The 23,122-nt window shown below is 65.6% G+C and overlaps 1 protein-coding gene across 3 annotated transcripts; it reads right to left on the reverse strand.

Moving 5' to 3' along the window:
• Positions 1-29: 29 nt before the first annotated feature.
• Positions 30-22,702, reverse strand: SH2D3C (SH2 domain containing 3C). Of its 3 annotated transcripts, XM_080562458.1 has the most exons (12): positions 22,574-22,702; positions 20,241-20,865; positions 16,084-16,123; positions 6,197-6,325; positions 5,510-5,958; positions 3,956-4,080; positions 3,099-3,670; positions 2,748-2,863; positions 2,419-2,590; positions 1,598-1,709; positions 707-913; positions 30-583 (listed from the first exon to the last, which is right to left on the reverse strand). In XM_080562458.1, the coding sequence occupies exons 1-12, from the start codon at positions 22,617-22,619 to the stop codon at positions 408-410; spliced, it is 2,769 nt and encodes a 922-aa protein (XP_080418584.1). In that variant the 5' UTR covers positions 22,620-22,702; the 3' UTR covers positions 30-407. The 3 variants fall into 3 exon arrangements, with proteins under 3 accessions (XP_080418584.1, XP_080418585.1, XP_080418586.1); XM_080562459.1 differs by lacking the exons at positions 20,241-20,865; positions 22,574-22,702 and adding an exon at positions 19,234-20,172; XM_080562460.1 differs by lacking the exons at positions 16,084-16,123; positions 20,241-20,865; positions 22,574-22,702 and adding an exon at positions 11,762-16,062.
• Between the last annotated feature and the right edge of the window lie 420 nt (positions 22,703-23,122).

Consider the following 23,122-nt stretch of genomic DNA (forward strand, 5'->3'; position numbering starts at 1 on the left):
CGAGGCGCCGCAGGGAGCAGAGGCAGGAGGGGAGCATAAAAGTTTATTGTGTGCAGGACCCCGGCTATGTACACGTATTTACAGGGCGGGACCGAGTATGTACAGCAGGGACTGGCCGTCCCTCGCGAGTCTGTACAGCGAGGCGCGGCCGTGGGAACGTATTTACACGGGGCACCGAGGGCGTCGAGGGGTGGACGGAGAGGAAGCCGAAGGGCGAGGCGACGGGCACCACGCGGTCATGGGCGCTGGCCTGCCCGGGCGCTGTCCCCGTCCCTGTAATGGCACTGCGGGACCCCTGGCCGGGGGTGAGCGGCAGGTGGGACTGCGGTGGTTGCGGTGGCTCCTCTCTGTCCCCAAATTGCCATCCTGCGCCCCCCGCGGAGGGGCTCCGCAGCGCACAGCGCGGGCTACAGCTCGCTGAAGCGCACCGCCGGCTCCAGCTTGTGGGACAGGGCGGTGAGGACTTTGTCGAACTTCTCGTAGCGCTCAGCCTGGCTGCTCTCGGCCCCGCGGCTGCCCCACAGCAGCCGCAGCTGGAACTCGGTGCTGAAGACCTCCAGCAGCTCCGCTCGGCCCTGGAAACCTGCAGGGAACGGAGAGTCAGCGCCACGGGTGCGGGACGGGGACCCCGCGCCCGCAGGATGCACCGTCCAGCGCTGGGACGGCGGCAGGGGTTGAGGGGCTGTCCCCGTCCCCCCTCGCTTACCCTGCAGCTTCACCTCGGCGTTGGTGTGGTACAGCCCGCCGTGGTGGGCCACCATCCGCGCCGCCTCCAGGTGGGCCATGACCACCTCCACGCCGTTGTCCGTGCTCTCCCAGGGCTCGGGGTTGTCCACCAGAGCGTCGTCCCGCTCCAGGAGGGTCACCAGGGGCATGACGTGGGGAAAGGTGGTGTTGGTCAGCGGCGGGCCTTCTGCGGAGAGAGGTGCCCTGAGCCTCTCTGGCAGGCTCGGTGGCCCCGTGTCCTCCTCGTCCCCCTTCCCCACCCGCCTTGGACCCGTGCAGCGCTCCCACGACCACACAGCCCTACAAAGCCGCGCTGCCACCGTGCCCATGGGAGAGGTTTTCTGGCTCAGCTGCAGCACAGATGCGGCTGTGGCTCTGAGGATGGCTCTGCCCGGGGCCATCACCTCCTCCAGCACCAGCCAGGCTCCTTCTGCTTGTGCCCAGGAGAGGAGTGCTGCCGTCCCCGCTCCGGCAGCCTCTGAGAGTCCCAGGGCTGCAGCGAGGAGCGGGTGCGCAGGCCTGGGGCTCTGCGTGTTGGAGAGATGAGGCTTTTCATCCTCCCTGCCTCAGACCGGCTGGTGTCCCCTCGCCTTGGCACGCACCGCCATGCAAGCGCAAGGGTTTGGCTCGGCCAAGCCGCGTCTGTGCCCAGCCACTGGTTTTATTTAGTTATGAAATGCTTCCTTGGGAAGGAAGGGGCAGCTGAGGCCAAGCGGGCCCGGCCGGGTGCCGGGGCTGCGCAGCGGGCAGGAGGGAAGTGTCTGGCGCTGCTGGGAGAGGGACGCAGCTCTCAAACACGTCCCCTCTGCGAGGCCGTGCCCAGCTGAACCTGGAAGGAGCAGGCGGATGGGATGGGAGCTGCTCTCATTACCTTTCCCCTCGTTCAGGCTCTTCAGGAACGGCTTCAGCTTCTTTTCGTAGAGGATCGCGCCCTCCGTGTGCCGCTGCCGCAGCACCATCCAGGTCTGCTCCAGCCGCGCGATCTGAAAGGGGATGGAAGTGCTGGGGGATGGAAGTGCTGGGGCTGGGGAAGTGCAGCCCGCGGGATGCTCCTGAGGTCAGCCTGGCCCCAGCACGACGGCCCCAGCCTCGCCTGCAGCCTTGCAGCACCTGCTGCTCCCCAGAACAGCCTCTGCTGCTGGCACTCGCCGCCAAGAGGCTGCAGGGCCCTGCCCCGGCGCTGGGCTCAGCGTTTCTTCCCCTGCCCTGCCCCAGGACAGCAGCTTCCCCGCGCTGCAGCGGCCTTGAAGATGAGATGCAGGGAGGGGGCAGCCCTTCCACCTCCTTTGTGCAGGCAGGAAGCGAGACTTCCCAGCTGGGCTTGATTTAAAATTGAATTTTAATCTCCTTTCATCTTCCAAAGGGAGCAGCGCGGCCTGGAGACGCTGCTGCCACGGCCTTGAGACTGATTTGTATTGTACCGGAGGGCAGATTCATTTCCTCTCAGGAACAGAGCCCAGCACAAAACAAAAAGCCCAACCACCGAAAAAAACAATCGCATCCCGGCGGGACTGGGCTGTCTGCTCGGCGGAGGGGACGGCTCTTTCCCTTCCCTGCTTACACCCCAGCGGATGTGGCCCCGTGCCGCCGCTGGGGCATTGTCCCCGCTCCCCCGCGGGTGGGCCACCGGGGAGGCGGCTGGGGAGAAAGGGCCGAGCCCGGGCCACGAGGACGGAGGCGGCGTCCCCGTACCTGCGTCATTTCCAGGGCGTTCATCACAGCCGCGAAGCTGAACATGTTCCCCATGGTGCTCTTCAGCTCGGCCGCCAGCTGGATGGTTTTGTGCAGCAGGGCCGCCCGCTCCTCCGTGCTGCCCGTGCAGCCCAGGATGTCCACGGCGATCATGATGGACATGGTGTGGAACCTGCCGCGGGGCGAGAGGCAGAGCACGGGGCTCAGCACGGGGACGAGGCGCTGGGGGTGCTCCCGCCGCCGTCCCGGCAGAGCTCAGCACCCCCAGGGGTGCCGTGTCCCCCCCCCGTGCCGCCCCCGGGGAGCGGGGCTGTCACCCCGTGCCGTACCGTTCCAGCAGGTCGAGCCGGAGCTGGTGGCCGTGGGGCAGGGTGAGCAGCTCCATGCCAGAGCTCACCCCCATGAGCCGCTGCGCCTCTGCAGTTACGCCCAGTATCCGAGCGACCTGGCAAGAAAGGCGAGAGGCGATTAGACCTTTGTTAAGCGAGGAGAGGCTGGGTGGCCTCGGGCAGCTCTTCGCTGCCACCCGGCCTCCGCCTGCCCCAGCTGGTGCGGGGAGGCAGAGCCGAGCTGGGACGCTCTGATTTTTGGGGATGCTGCGGTGCCGGGGAATGCTCTGCTCCCCTGGAGCAAACGGAGGGGTAGCGGCGCCCGTCCCTCCCGCCTGGCCCCGGCCGTACCACGCAGTCCACTTTGGTGATGTGTTTGGCGAGCGTCTTCGCGTCCACCTCCGCCAGCAGCTCCTTGACCTTCTTGAGCACGGCCATCTCCAGGGGCTTGTTCTCCAGGGGGATGAGCAGGGACTGGAAGGCGGCAGGGTTGAAGGAGGAGCTCATCTCCACGGTGGGGGGCACGAAGCCCACGAAGTCCCGCTCTCCTTTCAGCCTCTGCCCTGCCTCCGCCTCCCCGGAGCCGTTCTCCACAGTCCCTCTCTGTCCTTCCTCCACCTTTAGCCTCTCCACGTAGCTCTTTGCTGGCTTGGTGTCATGAGCCGGCCGCTCCCTGCCGACGGGCGAGGTGGGGTGCAGCTGGCAGTAGTGCCCCGTGTCCGGGTCGCTGTAGCTGTTCACGGAGGGAGAGGGGGAGGCACGAGCGTAGCCGTGGCAGGGAGTGGAGTGGGTGCTGTGGGCAGGGTCCGGGAGAGGTTTGCTGTTGCTCCCCGGGCACAGCTGGGGCTCGCTGGACCTTCTGATGACCGGGGAGGCCGGGGCGATCCCGGCCGCTTGGCAGGTGTGTGGCTTTAGCCGTGTAACTGCGGGGAGCAGGAGAGAGCCTGTTAGCAGAGCTTGGAGGCGTACACGTGCCGAGAACGCCGCAGCCTGGGGTTGGGGAGCTCAGGGAAAGCCCCTGCGGCCCCAGTGGTGCCACGACAGGACCAAGCCCGGTCCCAGGAGAGCTGCATGGCCGCACTGTGGTCAGCTCCACGCCCAGGGGCTCGTCTTTACAGCCAGCTCCGTCCCCCTCCCCACATCCCTGCGTCACGCCAGTGCTGAGCTCAGCCCGAGCCGTGTCCCCGCTGTCCCCAGGCCATGCCTACCCGTGCTGTAGGCGGGCGACGTGGGGTTCTCTGAGATGGGCGACATCGGCGCGTGCAGGTCCTGGATCTGGTCCACGCTGACGGCGCAGTTGCGGATGATGTCCCTGTGGTGCGGCAGGGACACGCTGGGGAGGGGGCAGGTGGAGCGTTAGTCTGGCACTCGGGCAAGGGCAGAGGGGCTGGGACAAGGATTTACCACCCCCCCCCAGCACTGCCCCCTTCCGCTACCACCAGCAACAAGCGGAACCCTAACGAGCTCAGCTGGAGCCTGAGCTGGGAACAGCAGGGGACCTCTATAAAGCAGAGGCAGCTCTGCTGCAAGGAGCCTGGTGCTGGGGGAAAGGAGCAGGGCTTGGCTCCGCTGCGCCCCGGGGTGCTGGGGAAGGGGTCTGGTAAGAGGCAGCGGGATGGTTTTCTAGTGCTGTGGTGCCTGGCTGCAAGGCGTGATGTTTTACTGATGCTGGGTGTGTTTCTCTGCCTGAGAGCCGCGTGGTGGTCGGGTGAGCGCTCTCTCTCGCAATGGTTGGGAGAGGTAAACGTGCCTGGAGGCTGGACTCGGGGCCCAGCTGGCTCGCACGAGAGCAGAGAGGCACTGCGGGCTGCGAGCTGTGGCGCACGCGCTCCCGTAGCACACCGGGAGGTCCTGTGGGGCAGCGGTCACAGCCTGACGCGTGCCGTGAGTCAGCGGTGTCGCAAGAGGTGCTGTGGTGGGCTGAGCGAGGGGAGTGCTGCAGGGAGGCAGGGCAGCTGTCCTCCCCGCGGCGTGCCTGGCCTCGAGCACCACGCGTCCGCGATGGGAGGAGGACAGGTGAGCAGCAGCGGCGGCGGTGGGACGTTTGGGGAAATGGGAGTGGTGAGGAAAGGCATTTCCAGAAGAGCCCAGACCCATCAGCATGCGCTCTCCTGGAAGCCTGGCTGTTTCCCTCTTCCCTGCAGTAACGGCTGGTTGTCTGCTTTCTGCTGTCGTGCTCCCGCCCTGCCCTCGGGCTGAGAAGGTCGGGGTGTGAGAAGGTCGGGGTGTGAGAAGGCAGCTTGGCTCTAAGGCACGCTGGGGGCCAGGCTGTGCCTACTGGGGGTGCAGGAGCGGAGGCAGGTCCCTTGGGCTCTGTGTGGGGATCTGTGTGAGTGTGCCCTGCCTTCCCGGGCAGGGTCTGGGCACCCCGAGGCTGCCAAAAGAAAGCCTGGTGAAGGAAATCTCCACCCCTCCTGAGAAGCCCAGGTACTGCAAGGTTCAGTGTGAGCAGGGCCTTGCAGGGCTGTGCAGACCCCTGCCAGCGCAGCTCCATCATCGCCTCTTGGCAGCTCCTTGCAAATGCCCCAGCGGAAAGGGCTCTAAAACAAAACGAGCCTCCAGAAACGAACCAACAAATGCCCTCGTGGTGGCCGCGGAGGCTCAGCACTGCTGGCAGCTGGCCCAGGGGAATACCCCAGCTTCAGCTGGGTGCTGGTTCTTCCTCCTGGGCATCCGCTGGTCCCTGCCTGCGTTGGGGCAGGCACCTGCCTTGTCCCCGGGGGCTGATCCCCTGCCCAGGCGGCACAGGGCCCCGCACTCACCTGGTGGGGCACCCCTCGGCCCTGGTGATCTTGTCGGCCGTCAGGCCGTCCGTCATGGTGATGCTCCTCCTCTTGATGTGCCCCCCTTTCTGGGCGGCTGGGCTGTGGGGCGCCCCGTGCTTCCCGTTGGCGAGCCCATAGCTGGCTTCCAGGTAGCGCAGGGGGAAGGTGCGGTTGATGGGGCAGTAGACGATGGCGCCGCTCTGCTCGGAGATGGCCTTGCGGTTGCCCACGTAGAAGCGGACGAGGGCGGGCACGTTGTCGAAGCTCTCCTGCTCGAAGAGGTACTGGACACGGGTGTGGCCGTCGCTGGACTTCACCGTCGCCTTGTTGATCTTGAAGTGCAGGGGCTCGTTGCGCCAGCGGCACGTCAGCACGTAGTCGCCCAGGCTGGTGAGCGAGTCGCGGATGAGGAAGTCGCCGTTCCTCTGCACGAGGCTCTCCGAGACCTGGCAGGGGACGAGGCGGCGGCTCAGGCACAACCCCGCTGGGTGAACCAGGGGGGCAGGTGTCGATGCTCCCCCACGGTTTTACCCCGGGGCATCAGCTCATTCCCCTCACCCCCTGCTCTGGGTTTCGGGAGGGCATTCCCCACAAAACCAGGCAGCTTGGGGCTAGCGAAGCCTTTGCCTGGTGGCTCCGCGTGGCCTGGGGGCGCTGGGAGCTGCCCGCCCTCCCCGTCCTCACCTCCCGGGGGATGCGGCCGTGGTACCAGGCGTGGCTGCGCAGGTCGGTGCTGCTCAGCTTCAGCTCCTCTTCCAGCTCCTTGTGAAGCTTCTCCGGTGACGAGTCGAGGATGTATTTCTCCTTGGAGAACTGTACGGGGGGGGGGGGAGAGAGAGAGAATGTCAGCCAGGGCCCTCGCTGCACGCGTGGCAGCTGCTCCCCCGGTGGGTGTGTGTGCTGGGGTAAGGTGGTCAGGTCCTGCCACCGGGAGCACTTTTGGGGGGTCTCCTGGTGGCGTGTCCCTGTTGTGCCTGACTAGGCTGTCCCTCTGCCCCAGCTGGGAGCTGAGTGTGGCTGGGCAGGCCCTGCCCCAGCTCCCTGCCGGCACATCTCCAGGGCATTTCACCGTGGGAAATGCTTCTCCAGGAGGAAACCCACGCTGTTCTTCCTCCTGCAGACAGCCGCTGTGATTTCCCCTCTCCGAAGGGTTAACTCGGCTGTGTTTAGCCTGACGGTGGCATGAATAGTAATGACAAATGTAAAGGGAACCTTCTGCATCGAAATGAGCTTTTACCAGCACTGGAGCACCTGAGCCTGGAGGATGCAATTTGCCTCCTCCCTTCCCCAGGGAGATAAGGATGGCGTCACCTCTCCCTCGGCTGCGGCCGCGCTCCCTGCCCGCCACCGTGGCAGGAGCGTTCCCCGAGGGCAGCCCCGGCCACCAGCGGGGCTGCTGCTCGCTTGGGGTTCACAAGATCCCCCTATCATGGACAGGGAAAAGAGGGGGACGTGCGTGCCACCAGCACAGGGCAGCTTGGACGGGGTTAGTGGGGTGCCCGAGCGCTGCAGGCTGCCCGGCTCCTCGGCTCCGCGGTGCCTGTTAGGGCAGGGCGCTGCTGGCGCCGGGGAGGACGGGCACGGGCTTGAAGCCGGTGCCCGATGGCACTGCTCTGGCACTGCTGCGGCGGTGCCGTGCTGCTCCTGGACCTGCTCAGAGCCGGCCCTTTGCCAGCACCGGGTTCTGCGCCCCGAGCTGCCTCCCCCTGCTCCTCCCGTGGCTGTGAGCAGGGGAAGGCGTGGGGAGCAGCACCGTGCTCCCACCCTGTACCTGCTGTTCCAGGACTCTGCCGAGTCCCTCAGCAGGTTTCGTCCCTTCCGTCCCACACCTCGAGGCAGCCTGACCCCAGCCCGGGGGAGCTGCTCCGTTCCCTGGTGTAGCTGCACGTACCAGCCAAGGTGGGGGCAGCGGTCCTGCCCCAGGGATGCGGCTCCAGCCCGGGGAGGTGGGAGGAGGCTGGGAAGGAGCCGTGCGGCGGCCCGAGCTCTTCAGGGCTTGCCCTCACCAGCCTGGACCTGCCTCTGTTCCTCCCGTTCCAGCTCCGAATGATTAAAACAGTGCTGGGGCGGCAGAGGCAGCCCTGGGGCGGCGGAGGCAGCCCGTGGAGGTGTTAGGGACCTACTGGTGCGTGTTCCTCTGCCCTCTGTCCCTGTCTCCAGGGAGGGCCCTGCTTGCTGGAGCCGCAGGGACCCGACCAGGCGACACGGGGGTCACATCCTCCTCAACGAGCGTCGCGGGGTGCTGAGCGCCTCCACTGCCCCGGGGCCCTCGTGGAGACAAAGCCTCTCGGTGCTGCTGAGCCCTATTAAAAATAAATGGTAGCCAGCGGGGCTCCGAGGTCCGGCTGCCTCCCGGGGGGCCGAGGCCGAAGCAGATGCCGTTCCTATGACAACTTCTCCGCCGCCGCCGAGCAGCCCTCGCTCAGCACCCGTGGCCGGGGGTGCCCCTGTGCTCAGCACCTCCCCGCGGCGCTCGGGGCTGAGCTGGGAGCGGTTTGGGGCTGGTGCTCCCCCCCCCCTGCTGCCCCGAGAGAAGGGATTAGCAGTTCCCTGCTCTGTCCTACATCTGGGTTTTCCCCCAAATCCTCCCCATGCAAATGCGCAGGATAACAAACGCAAACCCGGCTGAGCAGTGCCCGGCGTCTCCAAGCCCGGATTTGGGCAGCAGCCGGCTGGCGTCCGTGCCAGGAGGCAGGTGCTAAGCTAGCACGGAGGCTCGGGAGAGGTGCGGGAGGCTTTGCATCTTGCGGACGGGGGATCGAGGGCGGCCGCGAGCGCAGGGAGCTGCGAGCCGCCCCCAGCCACGTGCAGGGCACCGTCCCTTCGGCCGCTCGGCTGGGCGGCGCGGTCCCACCTGGCGTCCACGGCCACCGAAAAGCCACCGCCTGCAGCCAGGGCGGCAGCAGCAGTCTGATGCGCGGGGAGGAAGCCCTCTCCTTTGGTGCGATGCGGCTCTGGGGACCGGTCCTCGTGCTTTGAATTGGCTTTATTCTGCTCCGCTCGGTAGCGTGTCTCGGAGGAGGCTGACGGGCTGCCAGCTGGCCGGGTGCCGGCGAGGCACAGCGAGGCAGCCCCGGCCGGCCCGGAGCTGTCGGGAGCGTGTAAGCGGATGTCTGAGTGCCGAGCTGAAAAGGGCACCGCTTGACGCTCTCAGCTCTGCCAGAAGGACATCAAAAGATGTTCGGCCCGATGCGAGGTCTCGCATGCTAGAGGGCTGGCTGCGGAGAGACGCCTGGGCTTCCACTAACGCCCAGCTCGGGCGCGTGGTGCTGGCCTCCTGCTCGGAGAGCCCCGACGCCTCCTCCCGCTGAGGGGGAAGAAACGGGGCCGAGAGCGGTTCCCCAAACCGGCCGCACCAGACAAACCAGCTCGGGAGCTGCCAGAGATGATGCCAAGCTCTGCCTGAGGAATCCCAAGCAGCAGCCAACGTGGTTTGGCTGGAGAAAGGAGAGCTCCTCTGTCACGTTCGGCACCCAGACAAGCCGTTTCACGGTCCTGGGGCTGCGGGATCCTCCGGAGCAGCCGTGCGGTGGGGGCAGCGCTCACCGGGAGGGGATTCCCTGGGCTCTCCATCGCTGCTCGCTTCCTTGACTCTACCTGCTGCTTTCTTGGCAGAGGGAAGCGTCTTTGGTCCCAGCTGCTGGGCAGGGACTGGAATTGGCAGCCAAAGGGCGAGCTCTGGGGGGATGGAGGGTGCTGACAGCTGTGGTCTGTGTAAAACAGCGGCTGTTGCTCTGCCTGGTGCAAGGAGAGCTTCAAAGGCTGGCATTTGGCTTTCTCTCCTCGCAGAGGTACTCTTACGAAACAGGAGTGACTTGCAGCCTGCTTTCCAGCTCCCCCCTCCCAAACCCGAAGGAGCCGCAGCTGAACATGAAGTCAGCCTGGAAAGCGAGGTGTGCGGCACCCACCCCGCCCCGCGATAACATCTCCTGGCTAACCTCAGGGCACAAAGCACAGCTGCTCTCCCTCTCCTTCTCCTGCTGCGTGCCCCACGTTGGGACCCTCACTGGGGAAATCCCAGCCCCTGCTGCAGCTCTTTCACCCCAGCTCCTGCTGCTGGAGCAGATGTGGGGCCTGGGAAGCACAAGTGGGAGAGAATGGAGTACGGAGCCACTTGGAGCAGGTGCATGGGGAAAGCCCCAGGATCACCGGAGTCTCTCTGTTCTCCACTTAGCTCTGTACCTGGCAATGGGCTGCTTCACAGCGGAGTATTTCAGAGCAAACATCCTTGCTGAGACAGCCAACGCCATGGCAAACCCAAGAATTGCTCCGCTTGCCTGGTGCAGGGCTGCTGCATGACCTCCCCGTGTGCCCGAGAACGGCCAGGCCATCCTGAGTGACCGTGACGGGGGAAAAATCCCACTGCAAACACCCCCAGGTTGTCGTGGGCTTGCTCCTCACCCACGTACCCTGGTGTGAACCAGGTGGTCTTACTGATCTTGATGCCCGTATGGAAAAGGACCCGTTCGTCTCTCTGTATCGTCTCGCAATGACTCTGGGCATCCAAATGGCCTCTCGGGATCTTTGCCCTGGCACTCACAGCCTTTCTTAGGAGTGCTCCTGGCCACCCAAAGGCTCTCCTCTCTCGTCTGTGCTCCTTTGTGGCAGCTCTGGAGCAATTACGCCTGGCTGGCAGGGGTGGGGAGCAGCTGGGGGGTGCTGGCTGGGAACATCTGGGTGCCGTAAGGTGGGTCAAGTGCCCCAGGTTGTGCTGCGGGGTGGTGGAGCGCGCCGCTGCCCTGGGGGAGCAGGTCTCCGGCGCAGCGACGGGGCGTGCGTGTACACACATTTCCATCCATCTATATATTACTTATCTCACTCTGAGACGGCGGTGGCCGCTGCTGCTGCATCCCTTTTCGGAGCTGCTATTGGCCAGAAATGATGTCAGTGCTTCCCAGGCTGGGTGCACTGCCATTGGCGGTGAGCAGGGATGCGGCTGTCAGCTGGAAGCGCTCCAGTCATTCATGGGGACTTCAGTGTGTGTTTGCTGGGCACACTTGGACACAAATAGACGGTGAAAGATCTGGCAGAGCCAGGTGAGCGCTCAGGGCTTCGCTTTTAACTCTTTCCGGGGCTGGGATGGAGCGCCCTTCATCCCCTGCCGCATCCCAGGCTCCCACCTGTCTCGCCCTTGTTCTGGCAGCAGCTCGCTGCGATGCTCAGCCCCAGGACTGCTGCGTTAGGGCACGTCCCCCGGTGCTGCTCGGTGGCTTTTGGACAGCCAGGAGAAGCTCTTCTGCTTTTTCTCTCTTCGCCCCCACTAGCGCTCAAAATCCCTGGCTTTGCACTGAGATCAGCAGCAATCATGACAAGACTTGAAATGCTTCCTCTGGGCTCTGTCTTACCCAGCATAATCTCTACAGCTCGGCACCTACCTCCCCGAGCGGGAGTACTGGATAAGACTGCCAGCTCTCTTGGCTGCCAGCTCCGGGCGCTTCTCACCCTTTTTAACTTGCAGCATGCCGGTAGCTCTTGCTTCAGATCGGAGCCTGCTTGGCTCTTGCAATCCTCAGCACCTTTGCTCAGCGTTCTCCCTAAGCAGGTAAATGAGGGAACCGGTTTCTGGTGCTTTGCCCCTCCTCAGCCTGTGCAAATGCCAGAGTCCAAAAATAGGACACCTCGCCTTATGCCAGCGGTGGAAGTGCCACAGGACAGGTGACAGATGGAGCCCAGCTTTCTGTAGCCACCACGGCCGAGCCTGTGCAGCGCAGCGCACACAGAGACCCAGGCCGGAGAGCTGCGGGTCCGTCTGGGCTCCGTCTCTCCTCGGTGCTTAGCGGACGCTTCCGGAGCACCTTTGGAGACGTGCTGCCTCTCGGAGGAAGCCAAACGCTCCCTTCCACGAGGTCTCCTGCAGGCAAGGGCTCCCTTCAGCGATGCTGGTGCTCGCGGTCCCCCTGACAGAAGTGCTGCTCCGGGGCTTCGGCTTCAGCTCCGAGCTACACCCGGCGTCCGGAGGGGATGCCGGGGGCAGCGCTGGAGCCGAAACCAAAGCACCTGAGCAGGGAAGCGCTGGAGGCTCAGGACACCAGGGCTCTCACGGGAGGCTCGAAACCTCATGTGAGCCGTGCGGAGCCCCACGAAGGGCCGGCGAGCGGCCGCAAGGTCAGCGCCGTCCCCGCGAAGCCCCCCTCGACCCCGCAGCCGCCTGCGGCCGGGCAGCGCGACCTCCCCCGGGGCACCCCGGGGGACCTGGCCGAGGGGATCCCGGCCACCCCCCGCCTTCGTTGTCCCCGCCGCCCGGCTCACCTGGACCTGCATGAAGGAGCCGCGGTAGAAGCAGCAGGCGGCCGCCGACAGGGCGCTCCACAGGCTGCAGCGCTCCGTCATGGCGCGGCGCGGCGAGCCCGGTCCGGGCTGACCCGGCCCGGCCCGGCCCGGCCCCGGGCTGCACCTCCGCTGCCACCGCCGCCGCCGGGCTTCAATTTCAGCCGCTTCCCCGATTACCTCATCCCTTGTCGGCAACGGGAGGCGGCACCGAGGCGGCAGCTCCGCCCCGGCCCGCCCCGCCGGGACCCGGGGCCGCCACAGCGGCCCTCAGCGGCACGGGGAGCGGCGGTGCCGAGGGGGAGCGGCGTCCCCGCAGCCCCGGAGGGGAGCCGGGCTTACTGAGGGGAGCCGGTGGCCCTGAGGGGATCCAGCTCCGATCAGCCATGCCCTGAGGGGAGCTGGTGGCCCTGAGGGGGGCCGGTGTTCCTGTAGGGATCCAGCCCCACCATGTCGTGAGGGAAACTGGGTCTTCTGAGGGGAGCCAGCATCCCTGAGGGGATCGGGCAGCCCCGACCAGCCACGTCCTGAGGGGACCTGGTGTTCCTGAGGGGATCCAGCCCCACCATGTCCTGAGGGGAGCAGGGTCTTCTGAGGAAATTGGGCAGCCCCGATCAGCCGTGTCCTGAGGGGAACCAGTGTCCCTGAGGGGATTCAGCCGCACCACGTCCTTAGGGGAGCTGGGTTTTCTGAGGGGAACCAGTGTCCCTGAAGGGAGCTGGCACCCCCCAGCCCCCCCATACCCTGAGGGGTTCCCCCAGGGGAGCTGGCACCCCTCATCTCCTCACCCTAACCCGCCTGCCCTCCCCAGCGACACACGGGGTCAGGGACAGCCTCGGTCCCTCCTTTACCTCACCGCCATCCCTCCTCACCCTGCCCGTCCTGGTGCCGTCCTTTCCGGGGAAGACGCCGGTTCCTGCCCCACGTGGAGGCAGCCGGCTGCCTGCTTCCCACGTAGGCTGTCTCCAAGTTGCGTTTAATTAAGGCTCCGCTTCGGTTTAATTAAGGCTGCGGTTTCGCAGAACGGGATGCACGAGGCGGCACTGATGGCTCCAAGCCGTGTGCCAGCCCTGCAGCCCCCTGTCACTGCAGCCCCCTGCTGCTCCACAAACCAGCCCTGGGGGATCAGGGCCCGTGTCCCCGCTGTCCCCTTTGCTTGTCTCAGCAGGGACCAGGGTGATGGGAGCCTTTGTGGGAGCAGCTGGGGGACACAGGACCCGGGGTGCTGGCACAGTGCTCCCATCCCTTCATGCTGCTGCGCTGCCCTCGCCCCAGAGCCGATCTCCATCGGCGATGTCCCCTGCCACGCAGCTTTGCTGCCCAGCTTTCCCTGAACAGCTGCGCTTCCCGCAACTAACGACAGAAATGGGCAGAGATTTACGAGGCCGTGCACAGGGCAGGGAACCTGCACGAGCGGACATGACAGTAAATCCTGTGCTGTTGCTCTCCGGGCAGTAAGGCCTAAGGAAGGAAGGAAGAAGGAATAATCCTTGCTCCCAGCGGAGAACAACTCCAGTTAGCGAGAGCCGTCCTCAAAGCGCGTCCCTGTCCGAAGATGCCTCCTGGTGTGCCTCTGCTCAGCGACGCTGCGAGCTCAGAGGTGTTCCTGCTGCCACCCGCACGGCCTCTCTGCTAATTAATTCAGACGAGCCCCTCGCATCCCCAGGCGAGGAGGAAGCAGGCAGGGCTGATGAGATACAGGTCTCCAGAGCGGCTCCTCCACACAGAACAAAGAGCTCGAACATGCTCGCTGGGCCCGCGCTCTGCCCCTTCTGTTGTAGGGGAGAGAGGAGCCGGGAGGGTAGCGCCTGGTTTTAGGATGGTGCTGAGCAGCAGAAGGAGGAGGGCAGAGCATAGGGTGCAGGGTGGCGGGTGCCCCCGCACCCATAGGTGCCTGCAGCCCTAGCGGGAGTGCGGGCGCTCCTCTCCCCTCGCAAGGGGCCGAGGGACAGAACAGATGGCAGCACGTGGGGAGACGGCGCTCTGCAAGGATCCGAGGGTGAATCACACGCCGGCAAAGGCTTCTCCTCCGCAAAGGGCTCGGCTGCTTCCCTCCTGCGGCGGATCCAAGGCTCTCCGCCGACGGAGCGAGCTGGAGCTGTGCCTGTGCTGCCCCTTCACAGGCGCGAAGGGAAGCTGAATCCCCCGTCCGCTCGCTCGCTGGGACGCAAGGTCAGCTTTATTGGCAGCAGCTCCCCCAGGGTGTAACGGGGTTTTGCAGCTCCCTGCCTTCCCCTGTGCGAGGGCCAAAGCTAAGCTGGGGCTGCCTGGCAAACCCCGCTGGGAGCTGAGCAAACGGAGCCGGGGTGCAGATCCCCCAGACAGTTTGGGAACATCAGCCCTTAGGCTATTATTAAAGTGTGTTAATTACCAAGAGCTTATTGATCCTGGCTGTCTGCCCCTTGCTAGCTCCTCGGTCTGGCGTTGCACCTCTAATCACGGCAGGTTTGGTGAGGTGAGCGTTGTTCCTGGCCAGTTTCTTGCTGAAGCCCAAGGGCTGATGTTTGTGCCCACCTGGGCATTGTGGGCACAGATCTGCCCCTGATCTGCCCTGAGCCTTTGTCTGTGAAGGCTTTGCAGCTCGTCCTCTCCCTCCCACATCCTCTCTCCTTCACCAGCACTTTTCCTCCTGTCCTTTCTCCACTCGCCCCTCTCTGCTCGTTTCGCTCCCAGCCACGAAGCAGGGAGCTCTTTGGGTGCCAGGTCCCAGCCTTGCTCCCAAGCGATGCCGGCACAGCGGCCAGCGGGCACCCAGCCACCCCGATCCCCGCAGGGCTGTGGGCTCCCCGCCAGGCACGGTGCCTGCAGTCAGCCGGAGTGCCCCCAGCATCTCGGTCGCGCACACTCCAGCTAATTACTTATTTGACTAAAATAGCTGCTGTCGCCGCAGCCATCAGTTGCTTCCGTAGCTCACGGGAAGTGGTATATAAATCACACACACTGCCCATGGGCTGCATCTGCACACCACGGGGACGAGTGAGAACTAAAGGCCAAACAGATCAGGTTTGGCATCTGCCTGGACAGCGGGGAATTCTCCTGGCTCACCGAAAACGGCTCGGATTCTACAGGCAAAGCCATACCCATTGCTCCACCCCCGTGTTGTCTCAATCCATTAACTCACGAGCCATAAAATTTGCCCACCTCCAGGTGCGCACACTGATAGAGCAAGGGGAAACACAGCAAGGCACCCGCTCTGCTGCCGCGCTGCCCCCCTGCCCTGGCAGGCCTGGTGTGTGCGGGCAGGAGCAGCCCTGTGCACCGCAGGAGCCTCACCGCTCCGTGCACATCGCACCGAAAGCACGTTGAGCTCCCACCCGAGCAGCCAGTCTGCTCGTCCCGCGCTGCCAAAGGAAAGTAAGAGGGGAGGGAAGTCCCACCGGGGTGGTCGCAGTGCTGGGGGTCAAAAAGCCACGTCTGGCCCCGTTGCCCAGAGGCTGCGGGCTGTCAGACCCAGCGGGGCGACCACCGCTGGGCGGAGCGGGGTCCAGCCAGCTCCCTCCAGAGCCCGTCGGTCAGTGCCAGCACAGTTCTCATTTCTGTGTCTGGCTGCGGCTGTCAGAAAGCCCCAAGTCCCAAAGATGAAGGCTCACTGCTCCGTTTACACCGCCCAAGTGGGGCCCTTCAAATCCCTACTCAACACCCAGTGGCATTTTGCAAAAGAAATACATCCCCATCAAGCAACTGGCCTCAGGACGCTCCGTCCCTCCTCAAACAGACTCCCTTTTGCTATCGCGTGGCAGCAAATCGCCCTCTGGGCAGGTTTTCAGTGCCCCAACCCCAAAACAGCCGGCACCCCATGGCCATCACCCTGCTCCTGCCCAGCGTGCCAGCAGCCTCCTGCAGGAGGGCCGGCTCTCCTCCAGAGCCAGGCGCCTCGCTAATGAATTTCTGGCCAGACATGAAGAGTCCTCAGGAATGTTAATAGTTTGCTGGAGGATAAGCAAGAGATTTGGAGAGATTTACACCGACTTTCATGTGACAGCCACGAAAAGTGGCTCAAACCCTTCCTTTCCTACGTGGGGGCGGCGGGAGGAGGAAGCCCCTGCGTCTGCGGCGGCCGCGAGTGATGGGGAGCACGAAGCGCAGGCAGCTCCCCGGGGAGCAGCGGCGGGGGGACCGTGCACGGCTTGTGCCTCGCCTGCCGTGCTGTTTCTGGCAGGAAATGTCTTCCGAGGACAAAGAGAGGAGGTGGTGGGATGGGGGCGCAAAGCTGAGCACAGGACCTGGCCGGCCCTGGGGCCGCTCTCCCCCCGCTGCCGCTGTCCCCTACCCAGGACAGGCTGCGTCCGCGCTTGGTGTCTTACCTTCACGTATTCGCTGCCGGACTCCAGGCCATTGTGGTGGCTAGAAGGAAAGGAGAAAAATAAAGATGTGTAAGTAAAGGGCAGCAAGTTGTGACGGCCAGGCTAAGGTGGTGGTGGCACAGCGGGGGTCTGTGCTCCACGAGGCTGTGGGTTTGGGGAGGCTCCAAGGGCCCCCGTGCCCGCTCCTGACGCAGAGCTTAGCCTCCCTAATGCGATCGGGGAAGAAAAGGGCCTTTTTTTAAAGGATCTCTCCCCAAATCGGCTTGGGACCATGTGAGCAGAGCTGGGGACAGCCAGCAGCCTGGCTGAGGTCCCCGTGGGTCATGGTGCCGGGGGCGCGTGCCAAAGCAGGGCCCCGTGCCCCGTGCCCTGGCAGAGCTGCGGTCCCACTGGGCGGTTTTTGGGACACACCGCCCGGCCATTTCTGATTGTTTCTCTGCAGCTTTGTGCAAACCCACAGAATCAAACCGTCGCTGAAGCCAGGGTGATGTCGGGTCTGAGACTGCACTAGAAGCTCCCCTTCTTGCTGACATGTTCACTCTTGGCCCTACTGACAACCAACCCAACAGCCCTGAGACACAGCTGGGACACTTCTTTGCCGTTCTTTCCTGGGGGACGCCGAATGCCCTTCTCCTTCCCAAGCACGTAGCACTGCTGTTAGTGCTTTTTGTTCCCTTGTGGGCTGAGGTGTTTGTCTGTAGGGGTGAGCCTGACGGAATCGAGAGCGAGTTTGGGGGTAGAGAGGCCGTAACAACTGAGCTGGGATGTGCGACCCTGAGGTCTCATCTTTCTGAATAAAATACAAAAGTCCAGGCTTCTTTAAGCAGAACCCAGCACCCATCGCCTCCTAAATTCCAAGCTTCGGCACAGACGTCCCATTACCCACCGAGATCGCCCTCCTGGGCACGGGGCCGTGGCCAGGACAGGCGGCTGCAGCTAAGAAATAACCAAACCCGATGGCATCACAGCCCCGGGACGTCCCTTTCCGTCCGGGAGCTGCCCCGCTCCACCTAGTGCTTGCAGCCACCCGCACCGCCGTGGCTGGAGCCCGCCTGGCACTGGGTGCTGCTGGGGTCCTGCACACAGACCCCTTCCCAGGGGCCAAATCCTTCCTCTGTGGGCTCCCTCCTGGTTGGGGCCGCTGTCTGGTGGCTCAAAAATCAATCAGTCCAAAAATAATCAATCAATCAATCGATCGATCAAGCCCCCTGGGAGCTGCGGTGCCCGGCACCACGCGAATCCCACTCCTTCCCCAAGCCCACCCTGCTGCAGTGGCTCGGAAGAGGAGAAGCAGAGTTGGAAACCAAGGGGGGGGAAAAAGCTAGAGGAGCATTTCTGGGGGGGGGACGGGGACACAGCTGCTCCGGGCAGCTGCGGGCTGCCTGCCCACCCTGGCGTTGCCTCTCCAGCCTGTTTGCCTTTCACACGGCCGCAGAGAGCGCCTGGTGCTGCGAGAGCCGTGAGAAAAACCGGCAGGAGGACGGGGGCCTCCGGGCAGGAAATCGGGAGCATGAGAGCAGCTGGGAGACGCTGCGAGGGCTGGCGGCGAGGGGGGGGCCTCGTGCTGGGGACGGGCAGCAGCTGCGGCTGGGGGGGGGGGGGTTGGAGGCCGGGGGCCGCAGCCCCCTTTGGCTCCACACATTCCTGGAGGAAACGGCATTTTTGGGGGCAGCCGAGCGCCTGGGAGAAATTCCAGGGCTGCCTTTGGAGCGCGGCCGCAGCCGGGCCGCTGGGACTCGGAGCTGCCGCTGGGGTTTCCGCGGGGTGCCCGAGCCTTTGGGGCTCCGGGAGGCAGCGCGGTGACACGCAGACGTGCCAGGCGCTGCGCTGGGGACCGCCGGGGCTGGTGGCGTGGGTCCAGCCCCGATTTGGAGCCCAGGCTCCGCTCAGCTTTGTACGCCGGGGCTGTGCGCCGAGGGAGCCACGTCTGGGCACCTGGTGCCTCGGTTTCCCCTCCTTCGAGCCCCTCGGTGCCGGCCGGGGTTGTTGGTGCCGGCAGCGCCCTGCCCGCGCCCCGCGGGAAGCGGCATTTCCCGTGCTCGGAGGGAAGTCGAGTCACGTCCGCCCCGCGACCTGCCTGCAGGTCACCTCCCGTGAGTCACCGTGTCCCTGCCGCTGTCACCGCTGCTCCTGTGGGGCCACGGCACCGCCTGGCTCCGAGCAGCCCCGGGGCTGGGCGCTGCTGCGCTCCCCGTCCCAGCGATTCCCGAGGGGGCCCGATCCTGCAGGGAGCTTCTCGGGTGCGTGGGCAACCTCAGCCCGCCCTGCCTCGGGGGCCTGCGCTCAATCAGGAGGCGCTGGAGGTTCTCCAGGGGTGGAAAACATGACCAAGGGCCACGCTTGTCCCCTCCGTGGTCCCTTAGCACGGGCACTCCCTGTTCTGGGCAGCTGTCCCTGTCCCCCCCCCCTTGTCCTGGCGGGGAAGGATTGTCCCTGTCCCCGAGGACGTGCGCAGGAGGAAGGGCTGGGGAGCGGCACTGCCCCGGTCCTGCTTCCTCCCGCCTGTCCCACAGCACAGCCCGGCCGCGGGGACGGCTCCGGCACTGCCTGGGCCACACGGCCGCTCCCCGAGCCCCGAGCGGGGCACAGAGGGGCAGCAACACCCCGGCGCCAAGCCCTGCTCGGGTCACTCTTGTGCCTCAGTTTCCCCAGCAAACAGCACGGCTGTGGTCATCATCGGTGCGGCCCCAGATGATGCACAAAGGCGTTTGGCGCTCGAGTTTTGGGGATCCAAGCCCCCGCTCCAGCACTCCCCAGAGCCCAGACACACGGGTGACCGACGCACGTCCCCACGCCGCTCGGCTCCCGCCCGCCCTGGTCTGGGGGCTGATTTCTGGGGAAAAGGGGGGGTGCCCTCCGCGGGGGCTCCGCGCTCGCCCGAGGATGTGGCAGCACCGCCTGCCCCGAGCCCCCAGCCCACCGAGCCCCGGGGCCGGCCGCAGCCCCCCGCCGCTGCGTCCTGGCGCTCTGTCCAACTGCGGTTTCGGCAGCCGCAGCCGATGCGCTCGCTCTTTCCATCAGCAAACGCCGGGGCCTTGGCGGCTCCGACAGCTCCGCGTCGAGGCTTTGTGCGCCCCGAGCAAAGCCCTCTCCCAGCCTCTCCCTCCCCGTGCCCTGCGCCGTGCCGGGGTGGGGGGGCCAGATCCTTACCTGCCCTGCCCCAGGGTGGGAAACCTCCTGCCCACCGCTGTCATCGGCCCCGCGTGGCTCGGCGAGCGCCTCTGCTCCGGGACGGGGAGAAGCTCTGGAGGGTGCTCCCCTGCCTCGCTCTGAGCCGGGACGTGGGGCGCGGGCGGCGGCAGCGGACCCTCCTCCTTCCCGTCCCAGCCCTCCTCTGGCCCTCCCTTCGCGGCCGGCAGGAATGTGCAGCCGGTTCCCACCGCCAGCACGAATTCCTCTTCCTCGCCCCGCTCCTGGCACCGCGTGAACCCCCCCCGCCTCTCCAGGATGAGCCCCGCGGCACCACGGCGGCGGTGCTGGGGGAAAAGGGGATTTGGGGCCGCCAGGGTGCAATATGGGAACCTGGGTCGGGGCTGGCATGACGGGACGTCGTTACGGGGGGAAATTCGGTGTCCTCTGGCAGTGCCCCCAGTCCCACACTGGGGATGTGTTTGACCCCTGTGCCCAGACACCCAGGTGACGGGCGAGGCTAAAAATCCCTCTCACCCATTTTGAGGTGAAAACCCTCTGAACAAGCCAATTCAGGAGGGCTGAGGCCCCCAAACCCTGGAGAGGGGTTTTACTGGCAGGGGAGGGGATTGGGGCTGGGGTGTTTTTGGGATTGCCCCTGTGCCTGGACAGAGGCAGTGCTGCTCGGGTCCGGGATGGAAGGGGAAGGAGGGATGGAGCGGGAGGCTCGGTGCAGGTCGCAGCGAGCCGCGGCGCTAGGACAGAGCCGCCCGCAGGACAAAGGGACAGCCGGGTCAGGGGAGGCCGCGAGGTGTTTCCACCCCATCCGGAAACAGGAGGGAGCAGAAATCCCACAGGAAACCTCGCTCCCGCAGAGCCTCCGAGCCAGGCCGTGGTGTGCTCGGGCAGCGCTGCCCCGCCGGCCAGGTGCATCCCGTGGGGACCCCGCTGCGTCCCAGCCCCTCGTCCCGCCTGGGGAGCACAAAGCGGGTCCGGCAGAGGGCAGAGCACAGCTGATGGGGCCCTACCTGTCTGGGGAGCTCTCGCTGGGGCACTCTTGCCCCTTTCCCAGCAGATCCCTGGCGGTGGTCTCCGTTCCTGGTGCAGGGCTGGGGGCTGGTCTGGGGCTCGGTGCCTCCGTCCTGGGGCAGGAGATGTTCCCTGCGGGCTCCTGGTCCACCCCGGCCATCGGTGCCGTCGGGGTGTCCGAGGGCAGAGCCTCTTCCTCCTCCTGCTCTGCTTTCCCAGAGGCTGAGAACGGGTCTGCGCCAGCGTCTGGGGTGCCAGGAGTCTTGGGGGACCCGGGGACGCTCACTGGGGTTGTGCTGGGCATCTTGTCCCTGGGGCTCCCTCTCTCCCGGCAGCTCTGGGTACTCCTGGCTTTGCCTGGGCTCTTCCCCACCTTGCCCGGGTTCTGCCTGGGCATGGTGCCCATGTGGCTGTACATGTCTGACGACCGGGCGTAGGGGCCGGGGCTCTTGGGCATGGTGTTGAGATCATCCTGGGTGCTGCTGAAGGGCTCCTCCAGGAAGCCGTGGGGAGGCAGACCCCCTTCCCCTGACTCGGAAGAGCTGGGGGCCACGGCCCCGCGCCGCAGGGTGAAGGAGCGGGGGATGCTGCTCAGGCTGCCGAAACCTTTGAACTTGAAAAACTCTGGCGAGGAGAGAGGAGAGAAGAGAGAGGGGGAGATGAGGGGTGGGCACGGGCACCGCGCCGTGGTGCAGCCCGCTGTCAGCCCTGCTGCACTGCACCCCGCTGGTCCCAGCGCAGCGTTATGGCCGTGTGGCCTGCGGCATATGCGATGCTGCTGGGGGCTCTCCAGGCTCTCCAGCTCTCCAGGCTGAGAGCCAGGACACGCTGCGCTTGCCCCAGAGGTCCCGGACTTGTGGATGTGCCCCGTGTGCACGTCATCACCAGCACAGAGCAGGATCCGGCCACCGGCTGGGCTCGCCAAGCAGCGCTGGCTGCGAGCAGGAGGCAGCCTCCTGCCTCCCCACTTCCTCGCTCAGCCCCTCGCAGCCTCACTGCAGCTCCCCGGAGCCACCTGCAAGCGCCGAGCGCTCAGCGGTTGCCGGAGGAGTATTTATAACCCTGGCGGGCGGCTCTGCGTTTCGCACCTCGGCGCTGCGTGCCACTGCAGTGCCGCCCCGGCTGCGTTGGTGCAAGGGTGGCTGCGCACAGGGCAAACGGGGCTGCAGCCTCCCTGTTGCGCAGCAGAGCTGCGCTGGTGGAGTCTCGGTTTGCTGGGTGCTTGGGGGTTTTGCAATGCTTACATTATACGGTGGGGCCCTGCAAAGCCTCTTCCCCTCCGGGTTTGCCGAGGCAGGAAGCTGCTCGCTGCAGTGGCACCGTGTAAGGAGCCTGGGTGCTGGGGGGCTCGGCCCTTGGACCCCACCTCCTGCACAGTCTGCAGGGTGCCCCCGCCACCGGACGGGGCAAGGGGGCTGCAGCAACCCAGAACCGCTCCTGCAGAGCCGAAACCTTGTGGCCTGGGCTCTGTTAACAACAATACTGCTTTGGGTTAAAGATCCCCTCGGTGTCCGAGCATCCTTTGCGTTCGGGGCTGCTGCGGGGTGGAAAAGCTGGGGACCTTCCCGATCTCCCTGCTTTCCACCACGATGGAAAATCCCAGCTCAGCCGGGGCCGTGGGAGATGGGTTTTGCCCAGCCCCTCGCGCAGCTCCCAGGGGAGTGGAGGGGCTGGCCTCCCACCGTGCCGGCATCGGCACGTGGAGGCAGAGGAATGCGGAGAGCAGCAGCGAAGGCCAGCTCCTGCTCAGCGCGGGGCCGGCGATGTGCAGTCCGCTGGAGCCGCCTCCGAGGGCTTTGGGGAAAACCCGAGGTCTGTGAGAAAGAGCACAGCTCCCTCCCAGCGGGCACCACCGCTTCCTCTGCGCCCAGCTCCCAGCGCTTCGGCCCCGAGCGCAGCTCCATCAGTGCGGATTCACCCCCAGCCTCCATCCCGAATCGCTGCTGCAGGAGGACCCGGAGGGGTCCCGGACACCCCCAGCCGCAGCTTTCACCCCCAGCCACACAGCCGGGTGAACGCTCCTTGAAAGATGTGATTTGGGGAGCAGAAATCCCCAGTGGGGTGAGAGTGGGGTTCACCCCCATTGGGTGCACGCTGGCACCCAGTGCATGCAGACTGGTCCCAGTCCCAGTCCCAGCACCTGACCCATCAGCACCAGGGCTCGACCCAGCCCTGGGGACGTAGAACCCCAGAGCCCCTCTCATCCCCAGCGAGTTTCCTGATGAAAACTCTTGCTTACGAGAGGTAACCGTGCTCGTGCATCCCCCCCTTCAGGGCCAGGCTGCCCAGGTGAGCACCCAGCGCCCGCTCTCGCCGTCCCCAGGTGACTTACTGAATTTCTTGAAGCCCCCTCGTTTCTGGCCCTCGGCCATGGCCATGCCGGGCGGAGGCTGCGGGGACCGGGAGGGACAAGTTTATAAACTTGAAGCCCGTCCCTGCCCGCTCCTCCCTTCCTGTCCCCCCCCCTCCGCCTCTCACTTGATCTCCCGATCACTCAGCGCTTCCTCCCTGCTGCTGTCATCTGCTCGCGTGGCAGACCGCTGTCCCCGCTGTCCCCACCGAGCCCTGGTACCCGCTCACGGTGGTCCTTGATGTCCCCACATTCTGCTCGTCCCCGCCCGGCTGCTCAGGAGCCACCCCCGGGACACTGCTCTGGGGCTGCCCCGAACCCCTGGGTGCCAGCCCCACGGACTGCGGTGCCAGCCCTGCGGGTGACGGCCCCCCCTTGGATGTTGGTGGTTGGACCGGGTGATCTTGGAGGTGTTTTCCAGCCTTGTGACCCCATGGTTTTATGCACGAGGCTCAGCCCCTGCCCTCATCCAGCCCCTGGACGGTGGCTTCGTGCCCAGCAGGAGCCCCCAGACCCTGCTGCTCCCTGGGC

This window comes from Anser brachyrhynchus (assembly GCF_964034855.1).
Source record: "Anser brachyrhynchus genome assembly, chromosome: 19".
In the NCBI taxonomy this organism is placed as follows: Eukaryota; Metazoa; Chordata; class Aves; order Anseriformes; family Anatidae; genus Anser; species Anser brachyrhynchus.

What these genes read in the sequence shown, in the direction of transcription:
- SH2D3C (XM_080562458.1), bottom strand. Translation starts at nt 22,619, where the DNA reads ATGGCCATGGCCGAGGGCCAGAAACGAGGGGGCTTCAAGAAATTCA. An exon ending in TCACCAAAGTGGACTGCGTG is followed by an intron (nt 2,864 to 3,098) that starts GTACGGCCGGGG and finishes CTTTCTTGCCAG; the next exon opens with GTCGCTCGGATACTGGGCGT. An exon ending in GAGCCTGAACGAGGGGAAAG is followed by an intron (nt 914 to 1,597) that starts GTAATGAGAGCA and finishes CTCTCTCCGCAG; the next exon opens with AAGGCCCGCCGCTGACCAAC.